Below are 26,886 nucleotides of genomic sequence, written 5' to 3'. Positions count from 1 at the left end.
TTGTTACACTGTTTAAAAAGGCTTAAAAAATAAAGAGGAAAATTAGACACTGGTGAGCCTGATATCACCATCAGTTTTTTTTTGCCCCTTTTTCTGCTACTAGCCAGTAACTGTCCATTTTCAACTTCCCTTTATTCTCTCAACACCTAATAAAACTGTGAAGCAACAAGTTTTGTGTCTTTTTCCTAACTTACTAAAAAAATAAAATCCAACAGAGGCTTTGAAGAAAAACAGGAGAGGGCACCTAAAAAAGCTATAGGGAGAGGAAACATGAAAGATGAATTATCAAGCAGTTGTAAATCAAGGCAACTGGACTTGCTGTGATGTTTAGAAGACATGTCACCTCTCAGCCAAAAGGCTTCTTCAGTTCTGATCCATGGTGGGTAGTTTTCCAGCTTATAAACTGTCAGTTGTTTGATTTACTACTGCTTCATTTAATACAGTGAACTAGATGATAGAGAACCTTCACAGACATGAAATATGAAGGTTATCTAACCAATAATGTAAATGAAGATAGAGAAAAAATTAAGGTATGTAAGTTGAGTGCGGATTTTGGACCACTGGATAATTATGCTAGGGAAGCAGTAATGGGGGACAAATGAATGATGGCTGACCTTAATAAGCATTTTGTGTCAGACTTCATGGTGGAAGACATTACCAGCTTGCCAGAAACATGAGTGTCAGGGGGCAGAAGTGAGTGCAGTTGCTGCTACTGAGGAGAAGAGAATGGAATACAGAAGGTCTGAGGCAGTTAAGTCACCTGGACCAGGTGGATGACAGTCACTGGATCCTGGATAGTACAGGAGGACTAGAAAGTTGCAAATATTCACTCCACTCCTTAAGAAGGGAGGGAAAGGGAGAAAAAAAATAGAGGCCAGTTATCCTGATCTCAGTGGTGGGAAGATGTTCAAGTCCACCATATAGGATGAGGGTTTGAGGTGTTTGGGGGCACAATAAAATATGCAGAAGTCAGCATGGTTTCCTTGAGTGGGAATGTTATCTGACAATTATTTCGGAAATAACAGGTAGATCAGACAAAGGATGTTTATTTGAATGTTCAAAATGCCTTTGACAAGATGCCACACATGAGGCTACTTAACAAGAACAGTGCCCAACAGGAAAGATACTAGCATATGTAGAAAATTGGCTGACCGGCTGGAAGCAGAGTGGGAATAAAGGAGGTTTTTTTCTTGCTGGCTGCCAGTAATTAGTGGACTAAAACCTATAGAATATCGGAAGTATAGGTAAAGTGGGTGTGTAGAGAACGTTTCCTATTTTGGGCAAGTCTAGGACAAGCATCTAAAGAGTGTCCATTTAGAGCAGAGATGCGGAGAAATTTATTTACTCTGACGGTGTGAACCTGTAGAATCTGTTGTCACACATCGCTGCGGAGGTGATGATATTGGGTGTATTTAAAGTGGATAATGATAGATTCTTGATTAGTCAGTGTGCCAAAGGTTACTAGGAGAAGGCAGGAGAACAGGGTTGAGAAAGAAAATGAGTAAACAATGATTAACTAGCAAAGCAGACTGGGTGTGTGAATGGCCTAACTCTGCTCTTGTATCTCATGGTCTGTGGTAGAGCTGTTGGCTCAGATGCTTTGCAACCAGGCTTCAATCCTGACTTCTGATGATATCCGTGAGGAAGCTGCATGTGACCCTCCGGTTTCCTTTCACATCCCAACATCATTTATCCCACTTGGGAATGGTGAAAGGGGGAATGATATGTCTTGCTGAATGGTCTTGGCCCAGAATTTCAAACGTTTTTTTTTCCATAGTCTCTGCCTGGACTGCTGTTCTTCCAGCATTTTGAGTGTATTGCTCGGATCTCCAGCACCTGCAGATATTCTCTTGTTCATGATATGTTCCGTCTTGGGGTTTGGTTGGGGAAGAAGAAATGGTGACTCAGTCTGAGGGTTGGAGAATGGGACATCTCTCTGTATGGAGGCAAACAATTTTACCAAAAGGGAAGTGAAAGAAAGGGAGGGTAGACAGTCTGGGCCTCAGGAAGATAGAAGTGTCTGCTTGGTCCTCATGGGAGGAGGAGGTGCTGACTCGAGATTGTTGCTCAGCAGTCATGTGACACAGTCAGTGGATGGTTCATGTCAGCCTCGGTGTGGGAGAGGATGTTTCATGTCAGACCAGAAGGATGAGATTCTGACATGGCAGATTGACTTGGATTGTGGGTACAGGGGAAATGACTGAGATGATCGAGATAATCTTGCGATTGACTGGAATATTCAACAAACTATGTGTTCTGATCATTTGGGATGTCTCAAAATTTCCAAATAACTTCCGCCCACCCCCCAAAGTGTGTTAATGGGGAATGGTAACGTACCTGTACAATAAACTTTATTACAGCAGTGTGTCGGCTTCAGCCAGTACACAAAGAAAGCACCACAGTTTTTGATCTTGATTGTCCGCTTTGTTGAGCAGTTGTTTTTCTCCCAGCTGAAGCAGACAGTTCTGTTGACCTCCCCCTCTCCCACGCTGGGATGGCTACCTGAAATGGAGGGTTGTAAACATTGTATAATATATCTGTCTCCACAGTACAATGGGAAACAAGCAACCAGACCTACTGCACATCCATTGTTCATAACCTGCTCTCTGGACCAGGCTCAGACAGTGTGAGCTGCTGTCCTTCCCACAGCCACACCTAGTCTCAGAGGACAGCTTCTGTTGAGGAGAACTTGTGGGTCCCTGTCCCATGAAACACGAGTCCTTCCCTGAGGTGCTTTGACAAAAATGAAGCCACGAGCAAGCTGACCCACTGTTGAATATCTCCAAAGAGAATCAGGGACATCTGCAGGCTCGGGAAATATACAAAACTGATGACAATTGCACTGGTGGTAAGTTGATTATAATTTTTGGATATGTTCAAATATAAACGTAACATAAACATAGAAAAGAAACATGAGTTTTAAAATAATTTCAAAATTAAAACTAACGACTGTGTTTAACTGAAAACATTGCAGTTTTATCAAGCAGTAGTAAATTAAGGCAACTGTACTTGCTGTGTTGTCTATAAGAAAAAAAAACAAATCCCTGTGCTTTTCAGACTTACAAACATGACAGAAACTCATCCACCTCAAGGATCCTACACCCAAACATAGACAGAGCAATATTGTATCAAGCAATGAGAACTGCACAGATCTGTAAATCGGTGAGACAAAGCAACCACTTCATAAATGGCTGGCCCAACATACGAGGGCTAACAACTCAAATAAAGACTCGGCTGTACGTCTACACATAAAGGACAAGGACACTCCTTTGATAACAAGGACAGGAAGATGGATGATTTGAAAGATGGGTTAAAGAAGCCATCTTCGTCAAACTGGAAAACCCATCCCTGAACAGAGAAGGTTGGGTACAACACCGCCTATCACTATTTACAATACAGTCCTAACATGTCTATGCCAGGACACATCTACTTACACAGATAAGACTAATGATTGCCTCATTACATCTACGACTCTTAACGACCCTCATGTGATTGCTCTCCCTTTAAACAAATCAAAGTCTATAAGCCGGAAAACTGCCCACCATGAATCAGAATTGAAGAAGCCTCTCAGATGAGTGGCAAAACATCTTCCAGACAACACAACAAGTCCAGTTGCCTTGATTTGCAATTGCTTGAAATTCAATGACCTGGATGACTGAGAACCTTGATAGACATTACAGTTTCATTGAGAAATCACATTGATTTATTAATTACCTCATGAACTTGGGGCTGCTGTGGATTACATTTAACTCCCTGTGTGCTGCTCCACAACTGAAATTGTACCGGGTCTTATCTGGAAAGGGCTTTATCGACAGAACCAGAGACCAGCCACATGTACAAGTGATCACCAGGAAGCTGATGCACCACTGCCAGATTCCAAGTGGGACCAGAATTGCAACATGGCTTAAGTGACTGTGGGGAGCAAGTCTCGGGGATGTTGAGATCTGTTTCTGTGTCTAGTCTGCCCTACCTAAAAAGTAACGAAGCCCTCCTGTTGCACACTATGACCTTACCGTCTAACCAGCCTGGACTTGTCCCGGAGCACTTGTTTGGTGAAATGACAGTCTCAGGAATCCTCCAACCACCAGAACTGAAAAAAAAAGCATCTTCATTCTCAACTGAGCATCCACTGAGAGAGTGAGCAGAAACTGCAGGCCATTCCATTGGTTTGACATTCTCGCTAATCTCAGGAAGTGAGAAATTTGACATAAAATACTCTGCTGATGCAGGAAATCCTGATCAACACTCATAAAATGCTGCAGAAACTTAGTAAGTTGGGCAAGGTTCAAGGTAAAATTTATTATCAGAGTAAATACTGTAACCACATACAAATATGCAGGCATATTTAGCAAATCTTTAGAACAATAACTATAAACGGGATCTCTAAACTGTAAACATCAGGACTGTAAACTGTAAATAAAGTGCAAAAGCAGATAATAAATGCAACATCTATTGGCAATAAATTCATGACCATTTCAGCAGACAGCATTCCTCCAAACTGGAAGGAAACAGAGAATGTAGCCAACTCAACCCCTTCTCTCCTCCCTTGCCGCATGTCAATGCCATCACCTCCCTCTGCTTCCCTACTTCGTCCCTTTACTGCACTGTCCACTCCTATCACATTCCTTCCTCCTCCAGCTCTTCTAACCACAAATTTAATTGATTTATTACCTTCCATCCTTCATATACAGGTGGAGTAAAAATCTTCACGCTACATCTCGGTCTAAATGTGCAATGTGCAATTTATGATGAATAGTATGTACAACAAGACAGTCAACATAACATAGAAATACAGTTGTGTCAGCATGAATTAATCAGTCTGATTGCCTGGTGGAAGAATCTGCCCCAGAGCCTGTTGAGCATGGCTTTAATTTTGTGGTATCGTTTCCCAGATGATAGCAGCTGGAACAGTTTGTGTTTGGTGTGACTCGATTCCCCAATGATCCTTTGGGCCCCTTTTTACAAACATCTTTATAAATGTCCTGAATAGTGGAAAGTTAATATCTACAGATACGCTGGGTTGCCGCAACACTCTCTGCAGTGTCCTGCAACTGAGGGAAGTACGGTTCCCATGCCAGTTAGTAATGCAGCCTTTCATGATACTCTCAACTGTGACCCTATAGAAAGTTCTTAGGATTTAGTGGCCCATACCAAACTTCTTCAGCCATCTGAGGTGAAAGTGCTTTTTTCACCACTCAACCGTTTGTACAGACCATGTGAGATCCTTGGTGATATTTATGATGAGGAACTTAAAGCTGTTCACTCTCTCAACCCCAGATCCATTGAAGTCAGTAGAGTTGTCCATTCCAGCTGTAGGCCACAACTCCTTTGCTTTTGTGACTTGAGGGAGAGGATGTTTTCTTGACACCACTTATCAGGATTATGACTTCTCTGAAGGCTGCCTCATTATTATTTGAGAGCAGGCCAATCAATGTAGAGTTGTCAGCAAATGTATTTAGCAGATGGGAACTGTGATTGGTGACACAGCCATGGCTATGCAGAGAGGAAAGGAGGTGGTTCAGGACACAGCCCTGAGGGGCACCAGTGTTGAGGGGCAGAGGTGAGTAAGTTCACTCTTACTGCCTGCCGGCGATCGGACAGAAAATCAGGATCCATCTGCACAAGGCAGAATGAAGGCCGATGTCTCTGGGCTTCTTGTTGAGCCTGGAAGGAACTAAGGTGTTGAATGCTGAACTGTGGTACAAGAACAGCATCCTCAGATAAACATCCCTCTTCTCCAGGTGTGTAATAACTGTGTGTAGAGCTGTGGCTATTGCATCATCTTTTGTGTGGGTAGGTGAATTGTAGGGGGTCCAGTGTGGGTAGGTGAATTGTAGGGGGTCCAGTGTGGGTGGTGGCATGCTGCAGATGTAGTCCTTGACCAGCTGCTAAAAAACATGCTTTCTCTTGAGGTGAATTCAACAGGACGTTCAGACATGTTACCGTGGTCTTTTTAGGTACCGGTACAATGGTGGATGTTTTGAAGAAGAAGGACACTCCACACTGGGAGAGAGACTAAAAATGTTTGTAAACACACCTGTTAGTTGTGCCGTACACATCCTGAGTACTCGTCCTGGGAAGCCGTCCAGTCCTTCAGCTTTGCGACTGTCCACTTGTGGGAAATGCTTGCGCCCTTTGGCCTTAGATAACCAAGCCACAGGTCACATCAGCAGTTCTCTTCAGGGGCTCAGAATTGGCAACATCAAATCGAGCGCAAGGAATATTTTGCTCATTCGGGAGAGGGGCAGCAATGTGGGAAACTCCACTGCGTTTAGCTTTGAAGGCTGCGATGGTGTGCTGACTTCAATCCCAGCTTCTCACATCGTCCCCAACTTCCATGTCTCCTGGTCTCATCTCTCACCTTCCAGCTTGTTCTCCAATTGAAAACCTCCTCCACATCTTCTTAAACTGGATTCTACATCCTTTGTTTGCAGTCTTGGTGAAGGGTCTTGGATTAAAATAATGACTATTTATTCCTCACCATAGACGTTGCTCAACGTTTTGAGTTTCTCCAGTATTTCCCTTGTGGTGTCTCTTTTATGCCTTGAGCTTTTCTCCATTGAATCAATGCCCATCACCTGGGAAAAGGGGCTGTGAGCTTCCCACTTCTTATGTTTAGTCTCTGCTACATCTCAGACTTCTTGCACCCACTTCCAGTTCCATGCCTGTTGCTGATGATCCCATCCCTGTTTGACTGATGGCCCCATCTCTGTGTATCCATAACTTGTCCCATTTTTGACTCATAACTCCAAACCCTATGTATCCATTCCTTTCTGCATGATGATCCCAAACAAGCTTATCCAGTCCCTCTCCCACCCACAAAGATGTTTATGGGTACTGCCAGAATTCTCGAACAAAATAAATAAATTTTCCTTCACATTCTCCTTGTTCCCAGCATATTTTCTGTTTCATTGTTGATTACTTATTTTTGTCTCCTGCCATTACCTCTTAAATCGGTACCATCCTTCTGTCCGGGTTTCATCATTCATGTAATTTCTGCATTCTTCCAATGAACAATCCGTGCTCCTCCAGGGTTGATCCAGGATGGTGTGGTTTACACACGGATCACCGAGTGTGGAATCTGTAGCAGGAGTACGCTCAGTGTCAATGGTATAAACAATAATCTTAATTAGCAATATTAATTAAGTGTTGATATTAATGCCTCTTGTAACTCGCCTCACCAACCTCAGTTGCACTCTCTAAAATAATGGTCACCTTCTCACATAAACACTGCCAGTGCAGTTTCAACATTCAGCTCTCTTTATTGAATTGACGGCAGTATCACTGAATCATGCTGAATAAAAAAAATCCATGCTGACAGTAGCCACCCCCCATTCCTATCAGTCCCAACCTGATCCATAGCATTTGTTTGCCTAAATGATTCTTACTCAGCTAAACACATAAATTCTGTTAACAACCACTCTCTGAGTCAGTGCATTCCAAGCATTTGCAGCTCCATGGGTTAAGATCTCCTTCACACACCCTCTAAACAACTGCTACACGTTCCCTAGTTTTATCTACCTCTGATGTAAGACCATAAGCTAGAGGAACAGAATTAGGCCATGTGGCCCATTGACACAGCTCCACAATTACAAGGTGGCTGATCCATTTTCCCTCTCCTGCCTTCTCCCCATATCCCTTCATGCCCTGGCCAATCAGGAATCAATCAACCCCTGCCTTAAATATATGTAAAGATGTCCTCCAGCAACAAATTCCACAGATTTACCAATCATTGGCAGGAGATATTCACCTTATCTCTGTTCTAAAAGTGTGACCCTCTATTCTGAAGGGTGACACTATGCCACGCTGTTCAACCCTGGAAATGTTTCCATTAACCTCCTTTGAACCCTCTCCAGTATCAGCACAACCTTTCTAAAATAAGGTGCAAAGACCCGATTACAATACTCCAAGTGATGCCTAACTAGTGCTTCATAAAGCCTCAACATTATCTCCTTGCTTTTGTATTCTAGTCCTCTTGAAATGAATGGTAACATTGTATTTACCTTCCGCACCACTGACTCATTCTGGAAATTAACCTTTTGGGAATCCTGTACAAAAGCTCCAAAGTCCCTTTGCACCTCAGAATTTTGAATTTTCACTCCATGTAAAAAATGGAGAGAAACTTTCATTTCTTCTAACAAAGTACATAACCATACCCTTCCCAACACTGTATTCAATCTGCCACTTCGTTGGCCATTCTCCTAACCATCTGTCCTTCTCTCACCTCTGTACTTCCTCAGAACTACCTGCCCTCCACCTATCAATGTATTTTCTGTAAACTTTGCAACAGCCATTAATTCCATATCATTGATATGGGAAAGGTTACGCACAGCCGACCCTCTCAGTACCCTTTCATTTTATACACCAATATGATATTCCTTTTCACCTCCTTTGCTCCAGAACATGCCTAACTTCTCCATACGCTCATCATAACTGAAAAACTCCAGCCCGGCTATCAGCCATTGAATCATCCGTGTATTCATCCCATGCTCAGGTGAACAAAATACCACCGATGTCTGACAAAAGCTTTATAAAAATCTGTATTCTGTACCCCGAAAAAAAGGTCTGTATTACATCTACATTCACAAATAGCTGCCTCGTCATTGCCAAAGAATGCCCTGACGTTGTCCTTCAATCCACCCTCGTACTCGAGCATTCACGGTGTGCATTAGTCTTATCAATATCCCAAAATGCATGTGTAGATGTAAATGTGATTAATAGATTAATCTAAACTGTATGAAATTCCATTTGATAGTCCATGCTGCATCTTCAGACATCTTTACTGTACCAACACATGGATCTCTATGTAGTCTGAGAAACTCCAGCACCGCAAAGCACTCACCAATCTTCATGTCACCAGCAAATTTACTATCACACCTCACATGTCTACATCCAAGTCATTCAAGTATATGCATCTCCATTCAACTCAGGGTGTGGTGGGTACATGGTACACCCTAGCAGGGGTGGTAGTAGAGACAGATATATTGAGGATATTTAAGAAATTTAGAAACTCATTTGGATGATAGATAAAAAAGGAGAGTCATGTTGGAGGGGAGGATTGGGTTAAAGGCCAGCACAATGTCATGCACTGAAGAGCCAGTACTGTACTGTAATGTTCTATGTTCTGGAATTACACTCCCTTCCCAATGATATCCCAGATAACACGGCAGAACAGATTTACTCAGCAATTGCCTGGTACGGGATGTGACAGTTTGGGTTTGAGAAGCCAGTTTGGGTCTCCATGGTCAGAAGTTGCTATTGGAAGATCTAATGAAGAGAGAAGGTAATGAGTTACATAAACAGAATAAGTTTGAAGAAGCCAGTTTCCAAGGCTCAAGTATCTAAGATGGGAGACTATAGATTTCAGCTAAGGAATATGAGTTTTAGAGGGTATACCAAAAAAAAATTCTTATCACCCAGTGAGTGTCTGCATTCTGAAACACACTGCCCGAGTTATTGGTGAACAGATACTCATTCAGGATTAGGCCACCACTTGTGTTTCTTTGCTTTGTGGCTACATGTGAGAAGATGGCCCACATATTTTTAATCATAAATATATTTTGAACTTTGAAATTGCCAAGACATTGTCGGTTTTGAATCAAATGTTGAGAAATGGAATAGCAAACTGTGGGCAGCATGGATATGATGGGCTGAATGGCCTGTTTCCTTGCTCTATGGGAAATGGAATGATACACAATGTTCACCATGGATCTGATAAACTGAATGGCCTGCTTCCATGCTCTACATGAAATGGAATCGTACACAGCGGTCAGCATGGACTGAATGAGCTTCTTCTGCTCTATAGGAAATGTGTAGATTCAAAAGTATGTTGGACTGAGACAAAATATCTATGATCTGTAGCTTTGACCTCAATAATCAGCGGAAAGCATAATGAAACACATCTTCTCACCTCACGTCTTTCTCTCCAGCCCTTTATCTTTCACTGATACCTGGCTTCACCTATCATCCTCCCCCCTTCCCAACCTCACCTTTTTATTTGCGGTCGTCCCCCTTCCTTTCCAGTCCTGAAGAGGGTCTTGGCTCAAAATGTCGACTCTTTATTTATTTTCAGAGATTCTGCCTGACCCGTTGTGTTCCTCTGTGTGTGGTGTACGTGTGTGCATGTTACTTTACACACATGTACAGACATTGTGGATTTAAATCACCCTGTCTCTTGTGCAGGAGCAGAAGGAAGTATAGAAAAAGAGCCAAGTTTTGGAATGTGATTGAGAGCACAGTCTTTAATCAGCATGTGGCAATCCGAGCAGGAGAGGAGGTGGTTCTGAACCTACAAATGAACTGCGTCAAACAGAGATATTGCAAGTGATATGTTGTGCAGGGGATGGATTAAATTGGAGAGAGCACAATTGTATTTCAAAAAGGGTTAAAACTAGACTAGATCTAGTGACAAAGGAAATTGAGAGCAGTTAAAGTTATTGAAAGATTAGATAATGAATTGCAAAGAGAGAAACATCCAAATGAGAACAGGTGCAAAGCCCAATGCCTATGTATGTTTATCAAGCACCAATCGATGAAACAATAAAGAGGTGCTAAGGACATGTACTGACAGCTGATGACCCGATGCGAGCAGGACTGAGATTAAAATTGAAACTGGAATGGCAAAGTTTGCAAGAAAGCGCATTCAGCTAAAATCAAATACACCTTTTGATGTTGGACTGGTATTGAATTTGGATCCTTTTAATGACCATTGGTGGAGGGGACAAGATACAAGTAAATACCTCAACCACTTCTGTATCGGTCTCTGTGTAAGATGGGACTGATATTAGCATTTCACTAAATGCTAATGTAAAGCTGATGGAGGATCTTCAGCCTGAAATGTTATGATCACAATCAGGTTTAATGTCACTGGCAGACAATGTTATGATATTTGTTGTGTGTCAGCAGTTTTGGTTCAGAATGTTGTTCACTTCAATTGTTTGTATGATTTGTTTTATTTTCTTTCCCTTGTGCATTAGGTGTTTGTTTTTATTTTGTTTTAATTTGTGTTTTTTTTAAATTGGGTCTTGCTCTATGTCTACTTGTGAGCAAACCAATCTCAAGGTTGTATAATTTATACATTCTTTGATAGTAAATGTCTGTTGCTCTGTGGCAGCAGTATGTGGCAATACATAAATATTTATTTAGTTTAATTGATCATTCTTATTAAGAAGTTAAATTAGTACACAAAAAGAGAAATAAAGTAGTAAGGTTGTGTTCATGAGTTCAAAGTGCATTCAGAATTCTGATGGCAGAGGGGAAGAAACTATTACTGAACTGTTGAGTGTGTGCCTTCAGACTCATTTTCCCCATTTCACTGGTGTCACGAGCAGTTATGCTGTAATGAAGGTGAGGACACTTCAGGATCTTCATGTTGAAAACCTGCTAGACCGGCACAAAGTCCATCCTGTCCTTTAAATGAAGCAAGAGAGGAAATAGGGCAAGCTGTATTTTCCAGTGCTCAAGATATAATAAAATATGGTACGGACATAGGGTATGATATTGACATGATACCAGGGTACAGATGTGGCATGGTAATTGCAATGACACAATGATTCATTGGCTTTAGAAAACCATTTGAAATAGTTGGAAGTGCTAAAGTTGGGGTCTATTGGGATGTAAGTTTATCAACTGCAGTCAATACAAACCTGCAACGGGATGTCATCCTCAACAATGGTAACTCATTGTTCTTTTGAGAAAGCAATTCGGGTGGATTGATGGTGATACTTGATACACAGATTCTGACTAATTGATCAAAAAGCACAGATTCTGACCGATTGCTGCCCATGGTATCCAAGGGAAAATGTCACAATAAAAATGTAAGTGAGTGAAAGGATGCTTCAGCTGGTGTTCTGCAAGTATCAGGAACTCGCTGCTCCTTTACTTTATGCTGTTATTATGAAAAATGCAGCTAACAAATTTTCTGATACCAACAACATTCTTTGCTTTGAAGAATAAAGGTCTGCAGGAAAACACTGGAAAGTTTCGATTGGAACACAAGCAGCAAACAGAAATATTTCTGGAGAAATCCAAAAATATCAGCGCAGAGATACCCATACAAAGTGAGGCGACATGGGATAACCGAAGCACAGCAAAAAATTGTAGAGGGACAGAGGATCTTGAATGCATTTAATCATGCAGTCTTGCAGCTCCAAGAGGACAGGAGCCCTTGGAAGAAAGGGAAGGGGGAGGAGCACCAGAAGGTAATAGGCAGGTAAGGCAGTGAGATGAGAGACAGAAATAGGAATGGGCAAATGGTGAAAGGAAAGCAATTATGGAAGTTAAAATCTGGATCCAATGGAAGATAAAGTGGATGAGTGATAACAATCTCAGCAAGCCAGGCATTGAAGGGAAGTCCTTGAAAATCATAGCTTCCCTTTGCACAGCAGGGGCCTGGAGCCATTTGCCATTACAAGATTGCTAATGAAGAATTCTATGGTAACAATTACTGTACTTTACTAATTCTGAGTATTATTTGCCTTTTATGGATAGTTTATGTTGATTATTAATATCAGTATTATTGTTGTGTGATCAGAGATTCCTCATGCAAATACGGAGTTTCAACAAACACAATGTTATCAATTGGTCAAGATCTGTAACTACTGGACAATTTCTGTATAGAAATGGCATTTTTGTATTCAAACTTCAGAACAGTGTGTTGTGCCAGGGGCCAGGCTGTTTCATTGTGCCTAAGTAAAAGCAATGTGATTGAAGAGTTAATTGGCGATGACAAAACCACGGCCCAGGCTAAGCAGATGAGGAAGTCAAAGACTATTGAGATTCACTGATATTCAGAGACATTCACTGGTCTTGAAATCATATTGTGGTGAAGCTCAGCCATAAAGGTTCTGCTACTACTGAGTATTGAGGGATTTGACCTTGTTTACAACCTCCCAATGTTTCTCCAGTGCAGAGAAAGTCAGTGTGGAGTCTTCCCTGATGATTTGGGAATCCTTTGTGCTCTAGTTACTTCTCTCATGCCAATGAACTGCAAGTAGGTGAAATGGATATTGTAAATATCCATATTCTATACTGATGGGAAACAAGCACAGGGGAACTCTTGGGAAACTACAAAAAAAAGTTGAAGGGTTACAATTAAATAAGCAAGGGGGGATAAGGTAGAACACTGAAGACTAGCATTAACATAATGGGGGGAATGGCCTGTCATTCCCTGAAAGGACACAGTTATCCGTTCAGCAACAGCTTCTTGCCTTCTGCCATACGATTTCTAAACGGACTTTGAATCCATGAACACCTGTTTTTGCACTCTTTAATCATTTAACATGCATATATATACTACTGGAATTTATTGATTCATTTATTTTTCATTCTATATAATATCTTCACTGCTGCTGCTAAGTTGACAAATTTCACGGCACATACTGGTGATAATAAATTAGATTCTGATTCTGACGTGACATGTACAGAAAACAATTGTTCAGTGTTCACATTGTAACTACGAGTCACTCCACCAAAGAAAAGATGCAGTGGTAAAACTGAATGTGCAGTATCCATGTACAAGGAAGCATTCATGACAATGTAATTGTAAGGTCTAGCCACACGTGTAGACAACCTGCTGCAACAGACTGTACTTGCTGGGCAGATAGCTTCAGAGGGACATATGGGGCAGAGTCCATTACGGGTACTGATGACTCAGGATATCACAGAATTTCCCCTCATCCCTTACACCTCTGTGTGATTGAAAGCAGTGACATACCTGCACAGTACACAGAGTGACCAGCAGATGTCGGCTTCAGCAGATACACAAAGTAACCAATACAGTTTTTGATCTTAATATCCAGGCAAGTGTTGTTTCCATTCATAACAGATTCAGTTTTGTCGTTTCCATTCTTGGTGAAGCAAACATTTCTCATCACCTCCCCCTCTGTCACAGTGGGATGGGAACCTGCAATAAGGTTAATACAAGTTTAATTGTCATTCAACCATCCATGAATACAGCCAAACAGAACAATGCTGCTCCAGGGCCAAAGTGAAAAACACTGTGCCAACAGTAATACACAGCACAAGACACATATAACATCTATCAGATAGCAGTTAAACATACAATCACTCAATAATATAGTATATCCCAATTCCCCGAGCCCATGAATGTGCTGGCAAGAGCAAGCCCGCAGCAATAAGTAGTCGAACCCAGTCCAGCTCATCTTCCACTAGTAGACACTAGAGGGCAGCACCAATATCAGCGTGGTCAGCACGTCACAGCATCTTCGGCACTAACTCCGATGCCTCTCTCATGGACGGCTGCAAAGAGGTGACACCACAGCGTGATGCCCGGTCCTATCTACAGATGATCCCAACACTAAACCAGTGAACCTGACATTCAGCATTTCATATTACCAATGTCCAACAGGACCTTGCGATTATAGGAGAAACAACTAAAACCATAACACATGCTGTTGGACTGCACACCACCTTCGCACACCAACTCTAATGGCAAAACGGACCCTAACAGGTCCAGCTCCTCCACCAAGGAGCAACATGCCGATGGAGTAGACCTGTAGTGCTTGAAGCAATTCTTAATGTCCAATTTATGATTTAAAGAAGAGGTTTAAAAAAATACAGCTTTTATTGGCTCTGCATCTGTGTGTGCTGCCATCTTACCAAATTGAAAACAGAATTAACTGTACCCAGCCCCACAAGAAATGTGAATTTGCACCATTCTAATGCAGTGTTCAGATTCACCCATGATCTGCTCTGGCCTCAGTCAATGGCAAGCTGCTGATTTCAACCCCACCCCACCCTGCAATCCAAACTCGCTGCTGCAGATCCTGCTCCGAGACCAGCTCCTGCTGGTGAGAGTCTGTGGGCCCAGAGCTTGGACAAGAAACTCCCGCCTCACCCCTGATGCATATTGGACAGCTGGTGAAGCTGCACCACCAGGGCAAATGATCACATTTCAAACAAAACATTGTTTCAGAGAGAGACATTCACACATACAACACTTATTGCTGTTAACCACAATATCAAAATAAAAATGATCAGTTAACCCTCTAAAGTTAGCTACAGCTGCTATGAGCTTGTAATTCTCCAGGTTTACCCTGGCAGTCTCTGAAGCATTAGAAGATGCAGCAAAACAAGGGTTTAGGTAGTGTTCAGGCAAAAGTAGTTGATGCACCATGCACACAATTGCTGGAGAAACTCAGCAGCCCAGGCAGCATCTATGGAAAAGAGAAAAGAGTCAGTGATTTGGGCCAAGAATTTTCATTAGGACAGGGAAAAGAAAGATGAGAAGATGGAACAGTGAGGTGTGGGATGGGGAGGAAGATGTACAAGGTGGTAGTTGATCAGTAAAACTGGAAGAAGGGGAGGGTTGAAGTAAAGAGCTGGGAAGTTGATTGCTTAAACAAATAAAGGGCTGGAGAAAGGGGAATTTGACAGGGGAGGACAGAAGCCAATTGAAGAAAGGGAAAGGGGAGGAGTGCTAGGAGGTAATGCGCAAGTAAGGAGATGAGATGAGAGAGGGGAAACAGGAATGGGTGAATGGTGAAAGGTGGAGCAATTAAGGAAGTTAAGTGTAGAGCCAACAGAGGATAAAGTGGGATAGGGCAAGATGAGTCTTTGAAGAACATAGCTTCCCTCTGCACAGCCGCAGACTGGAGTCAATTGGCATTACAAGATGCAAATGAAGGATTCTAGGGTAACAGTTACTGTATACGAATTCTGAGTATTATTGACCTTTTATGCATAGATTACCTTGAAGATTAATATTGGTGTTATTGTTGTGTGATTAGAGATTCATCATGCAAATGGGGTTTGAACAAACACAAGATTACCAATTGGTCATTATCTGTAACCACTGGCCAATTGCTGTACAGAAATGGCACTTTTGTGTTCAAACTTCAGAACGGTGGTGTGCATAAGTAAATGAAATGTGATTAAGGAGTTAATTGGCGGCAAAGCCATTACCCAGGCTGAGCAGACAAGAAAGTCAAAGGCTATTGAGATTCACTGATGTTAAGAGACATTCACTGGGCTTGAAATCATATTGTGCTGAAGCACAACTGTAAAGGTTCTGCTGCTACTAAATATTGAGGGACTTGACCTTGTTTACAACCTCTCAATGTTTTTCCAGTGCAGAGTTGAAATGTGAGGGATGCCCACTTATCATACAGGAAAGGAATTAATTGTTGATTAAACTTATTTTTACTTACAACACACCCTGTGTCATAAGGTGGACGTTGCTGGAGCGGACCCAAATGCAAGACACGGACACTGAAGTACTAGGAACTGGATGAGGTGTGTCATGAAAGCAAGGGAAGTGGGGACAAAACGACACTGGACATAGACACACAGGCCCTGGACAAGACTAGGATTCAGGGCTAGGGCTAGGACTAAGAATAGGAAAGCGGGACCAGGACAGGGAACTTGGAACTAGCTGCCCAGTCTAGGACTCCGAGCCAGAGACAGGACAGGGACTCGGACTCGGAACCCAGATCCAGGTGAAGACACAGGACTAGAATCTTGGCAAGGACAGGATGTGGTTGCAGGACAGGACGAGGCACCCCAGCATAGAACGAAGAATCTCCAGCATCAGGCTTGGCGAAGCACAGGAACAAGATGAGGACTTGGAGATCAAATTCAGACAGGAAATACGGTACTCCGGAGCAGTGCCTGGATAAGGACCCAGAATCTAGGTTTTGGTTGGAACTAGGAAGCTGGGTCTTGACTTGGAACCGGAACCCAGGTCGAGGCTATGACAAGACTTGGCTACAGGACAGGATGAGCACACAAAGCCATGGCTTGGACAGGACAAGGTCTTGGTCGTTGCTTGGACAAAAAGAGAGATGCCTGGACACGATGAGGGTACTCCAGCACAGGGCAAGGGAACTCCAGCACCGGGCTGCGCGAGGTACTCCAGGGCTGGGCGAGGAATCTCCAGAACAGGACGATGAATCTCCAGCACCAGACGTGCCTCTTGGACTCGTTTTGGCTTGGCTCTGACTCAGCTTAGCTAGGCTCTTGGGTACAGGGCCGGGACTCTTCCTCGGAGCGCAGGGCCAGGATGACTGCCACGGATACTTGCCAAGGATTCAGATGCGGATGAACCACAGGACGAGGAATCTCCAGCACCAGGCTGGGCAAGGAACATAGACAGGTATAGGTTGCAGGCAAGGCTTCAGAAGGAAGGGAGCAGTCCAGCAGGGAATTCTTGTTTTGAGGGGTATTTATGTGCCAGCCCACAACGAGAATCAGGTGGCTCAATTAAGGCACCCATCAGAACAAATGAGAAAACAAGAAAACCCGGAACAAGGATCTAAGGACCAGACCATGAACCGGAATGAGGACTTCACGGACCGGACCCCGACACCTTGACCATACTTATTGCACATGTTATAAATATATACATTTCTGTACTTGGGAAAACATTTTACATTTAATCTCTAAATAATAAACAATTTAAATATAAATGTAACTTAAAATCAAATTGGAACACAAAAGTTTTAGAAAACACAAATTAAAAACAGATAATCAGCAATGAAAAGCTGAATTTACACGATTTGAAATAGAAACAACAGCACTTTAAGTAACTCCATTAGCTCATGAGCTCCTGGTGCCCTGAGACAGGTTGGGCTGCTTGGGAACTGCTCCTGCACGGCAAGCAAAGGAGTCACAGAACCTTTCCTGGGTCTGATCCGGAGTGGTGTCAAAGCTCAAAGTGCATTTAATAGCAGAATATGGATACTATATACAACTCTGAGGTGTGACTCCTTACAGGCCATCCCAAACAGTAGAAAAAAAAACACAAGAGAACCTATTAAAAAAAACTCGTCAACCATCCAATGTGGCAAACAATAAAAGTAAGCCGATGGCATTCTGAATTGAAGTTTACAAAAGTGAATCCACAGCAGAATCAGGAACCCAGTTGTTGCAGAGCGTAGCCTCAGTGTGGTCAGCAGTCAGACCCACAGCACCACTGCCAGAAATGAACAGGAAAGTGGTACTCCACTGCCCGACTGCATTTGGATTCAGAGCCAGTGTATGGTTTGAGTGACTGTGGAAGGCATCTTTCAGGGACGTGGAGACCAGTGTCCATGCTTTGGGGCTTGTGCAGAGACCTGGGTCATCATTCTGACCCTCCTCAAAGGCAAAGCCTTACTGTTGTGAACTCTGAGCCTACCTTCCAACCAGCCTTGTCTCTTCCCGCAGCAACAATACTGTGGAACTGCTGTCTCGGGAATTTTCCATCTGCCGGAACTGAAATAACAATTGGAAAATGGATTCCTAAATTGAGGCACAGTATTCACTTTGAAAATTGAACCATATTTTCACCCTGTCTGCATTCAACCAAACCCCATGCCATCTGATTTTCTTTTTTAATTCTCCATCCCTATTTTCCATTTCTCTCTCCAGGTCACTCACTCACTGTGCAGAATGTCTCAGCTCTCTTATCCCTACAGTTGCCTGCTGCCCCTTTGTGACAACCAACTGATAATCTGGTCTTCTAACAATTCCCCTTCCAACACCCTTCAGTCTCCATTCATGCTGGGTTTGAATGCATTATTCCCTCTTACCTGCTGAATCTGTACCATCCTTGTTCAAGATTTTTGTCAGACATACATTGTCCACTCGTGCTGGAAGAACTCATTCTCCTCCAGGGCTGATCAAAGATGCTGTAATTTACACACGGATCGCCCAGTGTGGAGTCTGTAACTGAGGGACATGGTGACAATGATTAGTTTTTAGGGTCACCTGATATCACACAGCATCTTATTCACTCAGCCCACTTCCACCATCCCCACAGGACAAGCAACAGTCTTGTTTTCCAATCAGTGAACAATTCCACAAGTGAATGGTGGAAACATTGCCTTATTCCATACCTTGGCTCCATTGAACTTGGTCCAGTCCACCCACAAACTCACACCGGTGATAAATCGATGGGTAACAGAAAAAGCAGCCTCAGCCATTCTCTCTGGGTGTACTGGAGAACGTTAGTCAACTGCACCCAGAGTTGTGGTAATGCAGGAAACGCTGTCATCAATTTCTGATGAAATGGTCGCCTGCATTCTGCATACTGATGCTGATCAAAATCCTGAGGGCTATGTCCCCTCTTCCAACCACCATTCCCCAGTGCTATCCTCATCCCCAGCTACACTCTCCCCCAGTGCCCTCTCCCCTGTAACAAGTGCCATCCATGCTCTACCTCTCACACAGCATTGCCCACCTCTGCTCCCTGCCACACTCTTGCAAACTCTCCTCAATCCTGTCCATCACTCTGCTACTCTTCTCTGTCTCTCCTCCTTTCAGTGCCACCATTCCAATGTCTCTCTGCTATTCTCAGATTTTATTCAGCCCTTCGTTCTGCATTGGTCAGCATCTCTCAATTTAAACCAATCGCGACTGTGGGACAATTTACAATGACCTATTGGTACATCTTTGGACCATGGGAGGAATCTGGAGCACTGAAGGAAACCTGTGCTGTCACAGGGAGAACGTACAAACTCTTGCAGGCAACATAATATATAGGAGTAGAACTAGGCCATTCAGCCCATTGAGTCTATTCCACCTTTGCATCAAGGCTGATACCAGAGCCCATTCAACCCCACACACCTGCCCTCTCACCATATCCTTTGAAACCCTCGCCAATCAGGAAACCATCAAATTCTGAAGTCTGTGGCACAACATTTGACAGATTCACCACTCTGGTTAAAAAAAAACTTCCTTAAAAGGTCACCCCTCAATTTAGAGCTGTGTCCTCTAGGTCTGCATACCCCACATCAGAGAAAACATACTCTCCACATCCACCCTATCAAGTCCCTTCAACACTCCACAGGTTTTATTGAGATTCCCCTGCAGTCTTCTAAATTCCATTGACAACAGGCCCAAAGCTGCCAAATGCTCCTCATATGTTAACCCCTTCATTCCTGGATCCATTCTGGTGAGCCTTGCTCAACAGTGGGAATTGGACTTGGGTTAAAGGTACTGTAAAGTACTGTGCTATCCATTGTTACCAGGCTGCCAATCGCTCATGATTGTCACAATCACCACCCTTTCACCTCAGCATTCAGACCTTCCATTTCTTCCCTTCCCCTTGGGAAGGTTAATTAACCAATTTTAAACCCGGTCATCTCTCAGTGAATGATATTTGCCACCTTCTGCTTGTAACCACATTTCACCGGTTGCTTTTTTAAAAAATATGTAGATTAATTAGCCACCATATATTGCCCCGGTATATGGTCGACTGATATGCATGTGGGGAGAGCAATCCGCAAACAACGTAGCATTGATGAGAATGGGCCAGCACAATCTTAACGGACCGAAAGGCTGGTGTCCCTGCAACAATTGTCTGAAACTCGTCAACGCAATTAGTGTTCCAATGCACCGTGACAATCTACCACCCCATGAATAAGAGTTTAAAAAAATCAATCCTGGAAGAACAAAATAAACAGAGATAAACATTGCCAGTGATGTCACCATAGCCCCTGTCTCAGTGGATGTGTTCAGTGGTAGGGGAGTCTAGGACAGTGGGCACAGCCTCAGAATAGCCATTTGGCATACAGTGCCATTGCATTAAGGCCAGGACCAACAGGCTTTTTTCACCAGGCCATCAGATTTATCAATACACATTGATCCGATTGTATATCTGACCGAGATTGATCTAACTGTACATTCATGTATACACAATTAGGTATACAGTCCTCACAAAATGCTGGAGGAACTATGCAAGCCAGACAGCATCTATGGAAAAAAAAGCTGATGTTTTCCCCATCCCTCTCTACTTGCATGCCCATCACCTCCCTCTGAAGCTCCTCACCTTTTCATTCTTCCATGGCCTTCCGTTCTCTCCTATTAGACTCCCACTTCTCCAGCCCTGTAAATATTACATCTATAAATTTCCCAGCTCTTTCCTTCATCACTCCCCTTCTGGTATCACCTATAATCTCTCCTCTCCACCCACTTTTTAAATCTACTCATCTGTTTTTCTCCAGTCCTGCCAAAGGGTGTCAGTCTGAAATGTCAATTATACTCTTTTCCACAGATGCTGTTTGGGCCACTGAGTTCCTCTAGCATTTTGTGTGTGGTCCTTGGATTTCTGGCATCTGCAGATTTTCTCTTGTTTGAAATATACAATGTTAGTGTTTGGGTAATATCCTCCCACATTTCCCTTCTTTATAGCTAGTACAATGCACTGAAGATGCAACATAATGGTGTTTAGTCCATTGGATGTAAGAAATAAACTAACTACACATACAATGTGTCCATTTAGAACGGAGTTGAGGAGGAATTTCTTTAGCCTAGAGAATAGTGAATAGGTGCATTTTATTGGCACAGTAGGGTGTGGAGGCCAAGTCATTGGGTATATTTAAGGTGGAGATGATAGATTATGGGCATGAAAGCAGGAGATTGGAGCTGAGAGGGAAACGTATCAGCTATGATGAAATTGCAGAGCAGACTCGAACGGCCAAATGGACTATTGGTTCTCCTATATCTTACTGTCTTATGGTGTCCAGTAAACTCAAAGAACAGTCTCTGCTTCAGCTCCCATTCTGCGTGGTCACTCTGAGAGCCAGAAAACAAGTCCTGTATTCGTGTTTTGTGTTTCAATGTGGGAAGCCCTGCAAGCAATGGCCAACCTCTCCTAGCTTAGCTGCTAGCGTACATGGATATCAGGACAAATTCCCAGCCTCTTCATAGTCATCCTTCATTGATGTTTTCTGCTGGAGTGTTTGGTGTGCTTCAACTGTGTTAAACGCAGTTCAATAAAACTGCTGTAACTCAGGTTCCTCTAAATCATATATGTCAAACTCAAGGCCCGCGGGCCAAATCCGGCCCGCGGTGGAATTATCCTTGGCCCGTGAGATAATATCTAATTACTATTAAAGCTGGCCCCAGTAAGTGAAGCGCCTATGGTGTATGATATGGCTAATGCTGAGTTTATTCAGGTACCAGGTTTTCAGGGCTTTTAGTGTTTATTCGGCAGTCTTCTTCATATGAAACGGAATTTGTAAAGTGAAACACTTTGTAGTTATAGCAGAGACTGAGACACATGAGAGCAGGCTGAAAAAACGGAGGCAACGAAAGCTGCGTTCCCACACGTCCGACTGATCCGGCCCGCATGAAGCTGCATTTTGCTCAATCAGGCCCGTGACCTAAAATGAGTTTGACACCCCTGCTAAATTTTCACAGAGTTTCAATACCTGAAACTTTTGGACAAACTTACAAAAAGGGAAGAAACACTACACTGTTGAGGGCAAGGTCCTCAGCTTAAGTGCTGAGCAGATAGATCTTGGGATCTTGGTTCGTAACTCCTTGAAAGTAGCTACACAGCTCGATAAGGTGGTTAAGGTGGCTTATGGAATGCGAGCTTTTATTGGTCAAGTCATTGAATTCAGTCACAGCATTTGCCTCATTCTGGAGGTCAGGGAAAAGTAAGTGAGCTGATCACTAATGGCACACTGGAAAATTCAGGCCACTCTGGCTGTCGAAAGACTTGGATGCTCCAAAAATGCACTGGGCTTCACACAGACACACAGATCTACAGAGTCAATATGAAGAGAAACATACCTGTACAATACACACTATATAAGCCCAGTGTTGGCTTCAGCTTATACACAAAGTAAGCTGTGCAGTTTTTGATTGTGATGTCCATTTGCTTAGTGCAAGTGTGTCTCTGCGGGTTATTTTGGACCCAGTTGAAACAGATGGTCCTGGTCACTTCGCCTGCTCCCACATCAGGATGGGGATCTGGAATGAAGTTTATAAACACTGTGAAATGAACCCACTCCCACATCAGGATGGGGATTTGGAATGAGGTTTACAGCCACTGTGAAATGAACCCGCTCCCATGTCAGGATGGGGATCTGGAATGAGGTTTATAAACACTGTGAAATGAACCCACTCCCACATCAGGATGGGGGCCTGGAATGAGGTTTACAGCCACTGTGAAATGAACCAGCTCCCATGTCAGGATGGGTACCTGGAATGAGGTTTATAAACACTGTAAAATGGACCTGCTCCCATGTCAGGATGGGGACCTGGAATGTGGTTTATAAATACTGTAAAATGAACCCATTCCCACATTGGGAAGAAAACTGGAAGGAAGTTTACAAACACTGTAAAATGAACCTGATCCCACGGTACAAAAAGGAATGATGTCAGTACCTACCAAAGCACAGTGGTTCATAATCCAAGAACCGTTCCATTCTCAGTCAAAAGTTCACACTCCCCTCCCCATGATCCATGCACCCTGAGGTCACTTCATGCTGGTAAAGCCCTTGGACAGAGACTCCCAACCTGAGGTCCACAGACCCCTCCTCAGGCAGCTGTGTAGGCCAGGTCATTGGATGTACTTAAGGTGGAGCGTGAGAGATTCTTGATTAGCCATGGCATCAGATTTTACGGGAGAAGGCTGGGAAGTGGAGCAGAGGAGGGGTAAAAGGATCAGCCATGATTGAATGGTAGGGCTGACTCGATGAGCTGAATGGCATAATTCTGCTCCTATGGCCTTAATGAGAGGGGTATATGGCATAAAAAAGGTTGTGAATCCCTGTCCATAAGACCATAAAATACTGGAATGGAATTGGGCCATTTGGAGATGGAACTGGGCAATGGAGGGCTTTCATTGTTGGCTTAAACGCAATCGTCATGAAGGGCAAAAGGTAATTTTTAACCAAAGAAGAACTTTCAGTGAAGTGGTGCTCTATTCAATCTATAAAGGGGTGAAGAACAGTCCTGCAAACCTGCCCCTCTTCTGGACTCCATTAAGATCCACAACTGGAGTGGAGACTGAGTAACTGTGAGGAAACCACTCAGTGAACGCTGCTGCTTACCCTACTGCAGCCAGCTAAAGCCCTGACTCCAGCCAACATAGCTGTCTGGAATATAAGAGACTGACGTTGTCAATCTTGCCAAACTCAATAATCACTGTGGTAAATTCTTGTAAACCTACCTTTTAACCAGCCTGGACTCCATGTAGAGCAGTGAAAGAATGGAACCGTAGTCTCGGGAATCTTCACATTGCCATGACTGAAACAATGATCAGAGAGTCAGACCAGATCAGGAACTGTGGTCTATTATATCCACACACTGTTCAGCTCTGGACAGATCACAGGAAACTCAGTTTGTCCTTTGGCCCTTCCAAATTCTTGTGCAAATAACCATTTCCTCAAAGATGAGTGAGGGAGTTTCCTCTTCTCTTCACCCCCACCCTGGCACCCCAAAGAAGTGACATCCCTCGCTTCTCTGCATGACCCATTCTATCACATTTTACCCTAATCATATACATACTGAATGCAGAAGGAAACCATTCAGCCCATCAGATTCAGACTGTACCCTTGGAAAGTGATCCTTTTAGCACCATTCATCACCACCTCTAACCAAAAAAAACCTACAAAATTCAACTGACTCATTTACATTTATTTTGTTATTATGTTATTTTGTTATATACTGTGTATTATGACCATGGCCGATCAAGATCTTTCTATGATTGTTATTTGTAAAACTTTCCACAGAAGTGATTTGCCATTCCCGTCTACTGGGCAGTGTCTTTACAAGATGGTGACTCCAGCTATATCCATACTCTTCGGAGATTGTCTGCTGCCATCAATGGTCACATAAACAGGACCTGGGATATGCACCAACTGCTATTATACCTGCTCCCCAGCTTCATGTGTCCCAGATTATTGGTGGTGGGGGGGGGGGGGTAAGGTCTAAGCAGTTGGGACACCTTGCCTAAGGGGGACCTGCAGGCTAGCAGAGGGAAGGACGGCCTTACACCTCCTTGGATATCTCTACTCCGCCAACGGATACACTGGCTTTAGCTAGGGAATTTAGAAGGCGATTTATATTGCTAGCTCACAATACAGTATATAGAAACAGCCAGGAGGAAGATGAAAAATTCACTGACAGCATCCCATTAGGATGTAATTGGGAACCCAAGACTGTTGAACCTCACCTGCTAAATCTGTACCATCCTTCCGTAAGTTTTCCGTCATCCATCCACTGACCACTGCACCGAGTTTCAGAGCAATTCGAGTTCCTCCAGGGCTGATCCAGGATGGTGTGATTTTCACACGGATCACCAGTGGTGGAGGCTGCAACTGAGGAACAGAATGATATCTGGGTTTTATGTAATATCCACTGTTTTTTTTAAATTTTATTTAATTGAATTTTTAAATGATTACAAGTGTAGAAAAAAAAAGTATGTGACCCTTCCCCCCTCCCCTTAGTCCCTCCCCCCTAACTTCCCTATATAAAAAAAAGAAAAAAAGAAAAGAAAGAAAGAAAGAGTGCCTGGTTGTTGGAAGGTCTCCACATGCCCCATGGAGTTCTTAATAACTTTAGTATATGTATTTACTATATAGTAAATACTATATACTATATACTTTACTATATACTTTAGTATATGTATTTTGAATATTAAAATTGAAGAAACAAATTGGTCAAGACTGTGTCTTGACAGTATGACAAATACAATAAATGTTCGGTTAAGATTAGTGCAATATAACTTTTTACATCAATTATATATTACACCACAAAAAATAAATAAATTAAATCCAAGTTTATCTGATCAGTGTTTCCGATGTAAACAAGAAACTGGTACATTTTTACATTCTACATGGTTTTGTTCTAAAATTCAACCTTTTTGGATAAATTTAAGACTTTTATTGGAACAAATTACGGGAATAAAACTTCCTCATAATCCAATATTACTTTTACTAGGTGATATTGAAGGGACAAAACCGAAACTCAAACTTAATAAATATCAGAAAGAATTTATAAAAATTGCGCTGGCTGTAGCCAAAAAGGCTATTGCAATTACTTGGAAATCAGATACATATTTAAGTATAGATTGTTGGAAAAAAGAAATCTATGGCTGTATTCCATTAGAAAAAATTACTTATAATTTAAGAGATAAATATGAAACATTTTTGAAAATCTGGGGCCCTTATTTACAAAAGACAGGATTAAATATATAGGTGCTCTGAAGAGAAAATTAATGGTAATATCCACTGTTCATTCAGCCTTTGCTATCCTTCACACAACTCCATTCCTACAAGTTTTTTGTGAAGTGGGAGGAAAAAGAACAGGGAAACAACTATGTTTCCTTTCAGGGAACATGTGTTTCTGGGGGGAATTCTGGAAGGTGCAGGATAGATACAACCCAAAGATGAGGAAGTATTCTATAGGAAGAATGAGGGAACCGTGGGTGACAAGGGGAATTAAATACAGCATTAAAGCAAAAGAGAGAGCACATAATAGAGTAAACATTAGTTGGAAGGTCACGGATTAGGAAGCTTTCAAAGATCAACAGAAGTCAACAAAAATAAATGACAGAAAAGATGAAATATGAAGGTAAGCTTAACAACAATATCAAAGAGGATACCAAAAGAGTTTGTCAGATACATAAAGAGTAAAAGAGAAGTAAGAGTGGATTTTGGACCACTGGAAAATAACACCAGAGAGGTAAAAAGAAATTATGGATGAACTCAGTGAGTATTTTGCATCAAAACTTTGAGAGAATCAGGGGACAGAAGAGAGTTGCCGTTACTATGGAAAAGGTGCTTGGGAAGCAGAAAGGTCTGAAGGTACATTAGTCACATGGACCAGATGATTAAGCCACAGGGTTCTGAAAGAGACAAGTGAGAGACTGTGGAGAAATTACTATTGATTTTTTGCACCTTACGAGATTCTGAAGCAATGCAAAATTGTAAATGTCTACCTACTCTTTAAGAAGTGGAGGAGTCTAAACAAAGGAAATCAAAGGTCATTTAGTCTGACTTCAGTGGTTGGGAAGATGTTGGATGCATGTGATAAAGTAGGCCAAAGTCAGTATGGTCTAGTTCTGGGGAGATCTTGCCAGACAACTCTGACGGACTTCTCTGAGGAAATAGCAGACAGGATAGACAAAGGAGAGTTGGTGGATGTTGT

The 26,886-nt window shown here is 42.6% G+C and overlaps 1 protein-coding gene across 1 annotated transcript in view; it reads right to left on the bottom strand.

Moving 5' to 3' along the window:
* LOC140722926 (uncharacterized) overlaps positions 1–26,886 on the bottom strand; it is a 36,638-nt gene that overhangs the window by 4,696 nt on the left and 5,056 nt on the right. The window contains exons 3-9 of the mRNA XM_073037557.1: positions 24,911–25,055; positions 23,906–23,982; positions 22,522–22,701; positions 18,531–18,669; positions 18,137–18,213; positions 13,715–13,903; positions 6,946–7,081 (exon numbers count right to left, since the gene is read on the bottom strand). Coding sequence (XP_072893658.1) covers positions 6,946–7,081; positions 13,715–13,903; positions 18,137–18,213; positions 18,531–18,669; positions 22,522–22,701; positions 23,906–23,982; positions 24,911–25,055 — 943 coding nt within the window. The remainder of the gene's footprint in view (positions 1–6,945; positions 7,082–13,714; positions 13,904–18,136; positions 18,214–18,530; positions 18,670–22,521; positions 22,702–23,905; positions 23,983–24,910; positions 25,056–26,886) is intronic.

The sequence above is a fragment of the Hemitrygon akajei genome, unplaced genomic scaffold (assembly GCF_048418815.1).
Source record: "Hemitrygon akajei unplaced genomic scaffold, sHemAka1.3 Scf000093, whole genome shotgun sequence".
In the NCBI taxonomy this organism is placed as follows: Eukaryota; Metazoa; Chordata; class Chondrichthyes; order Myliobatiformes; family Dasyatidae; genus Hemitrygon; species Hemitrygon akajei.
This window is presented reverse-complemented; position numbering and strand designations above follow the sequence as displayed.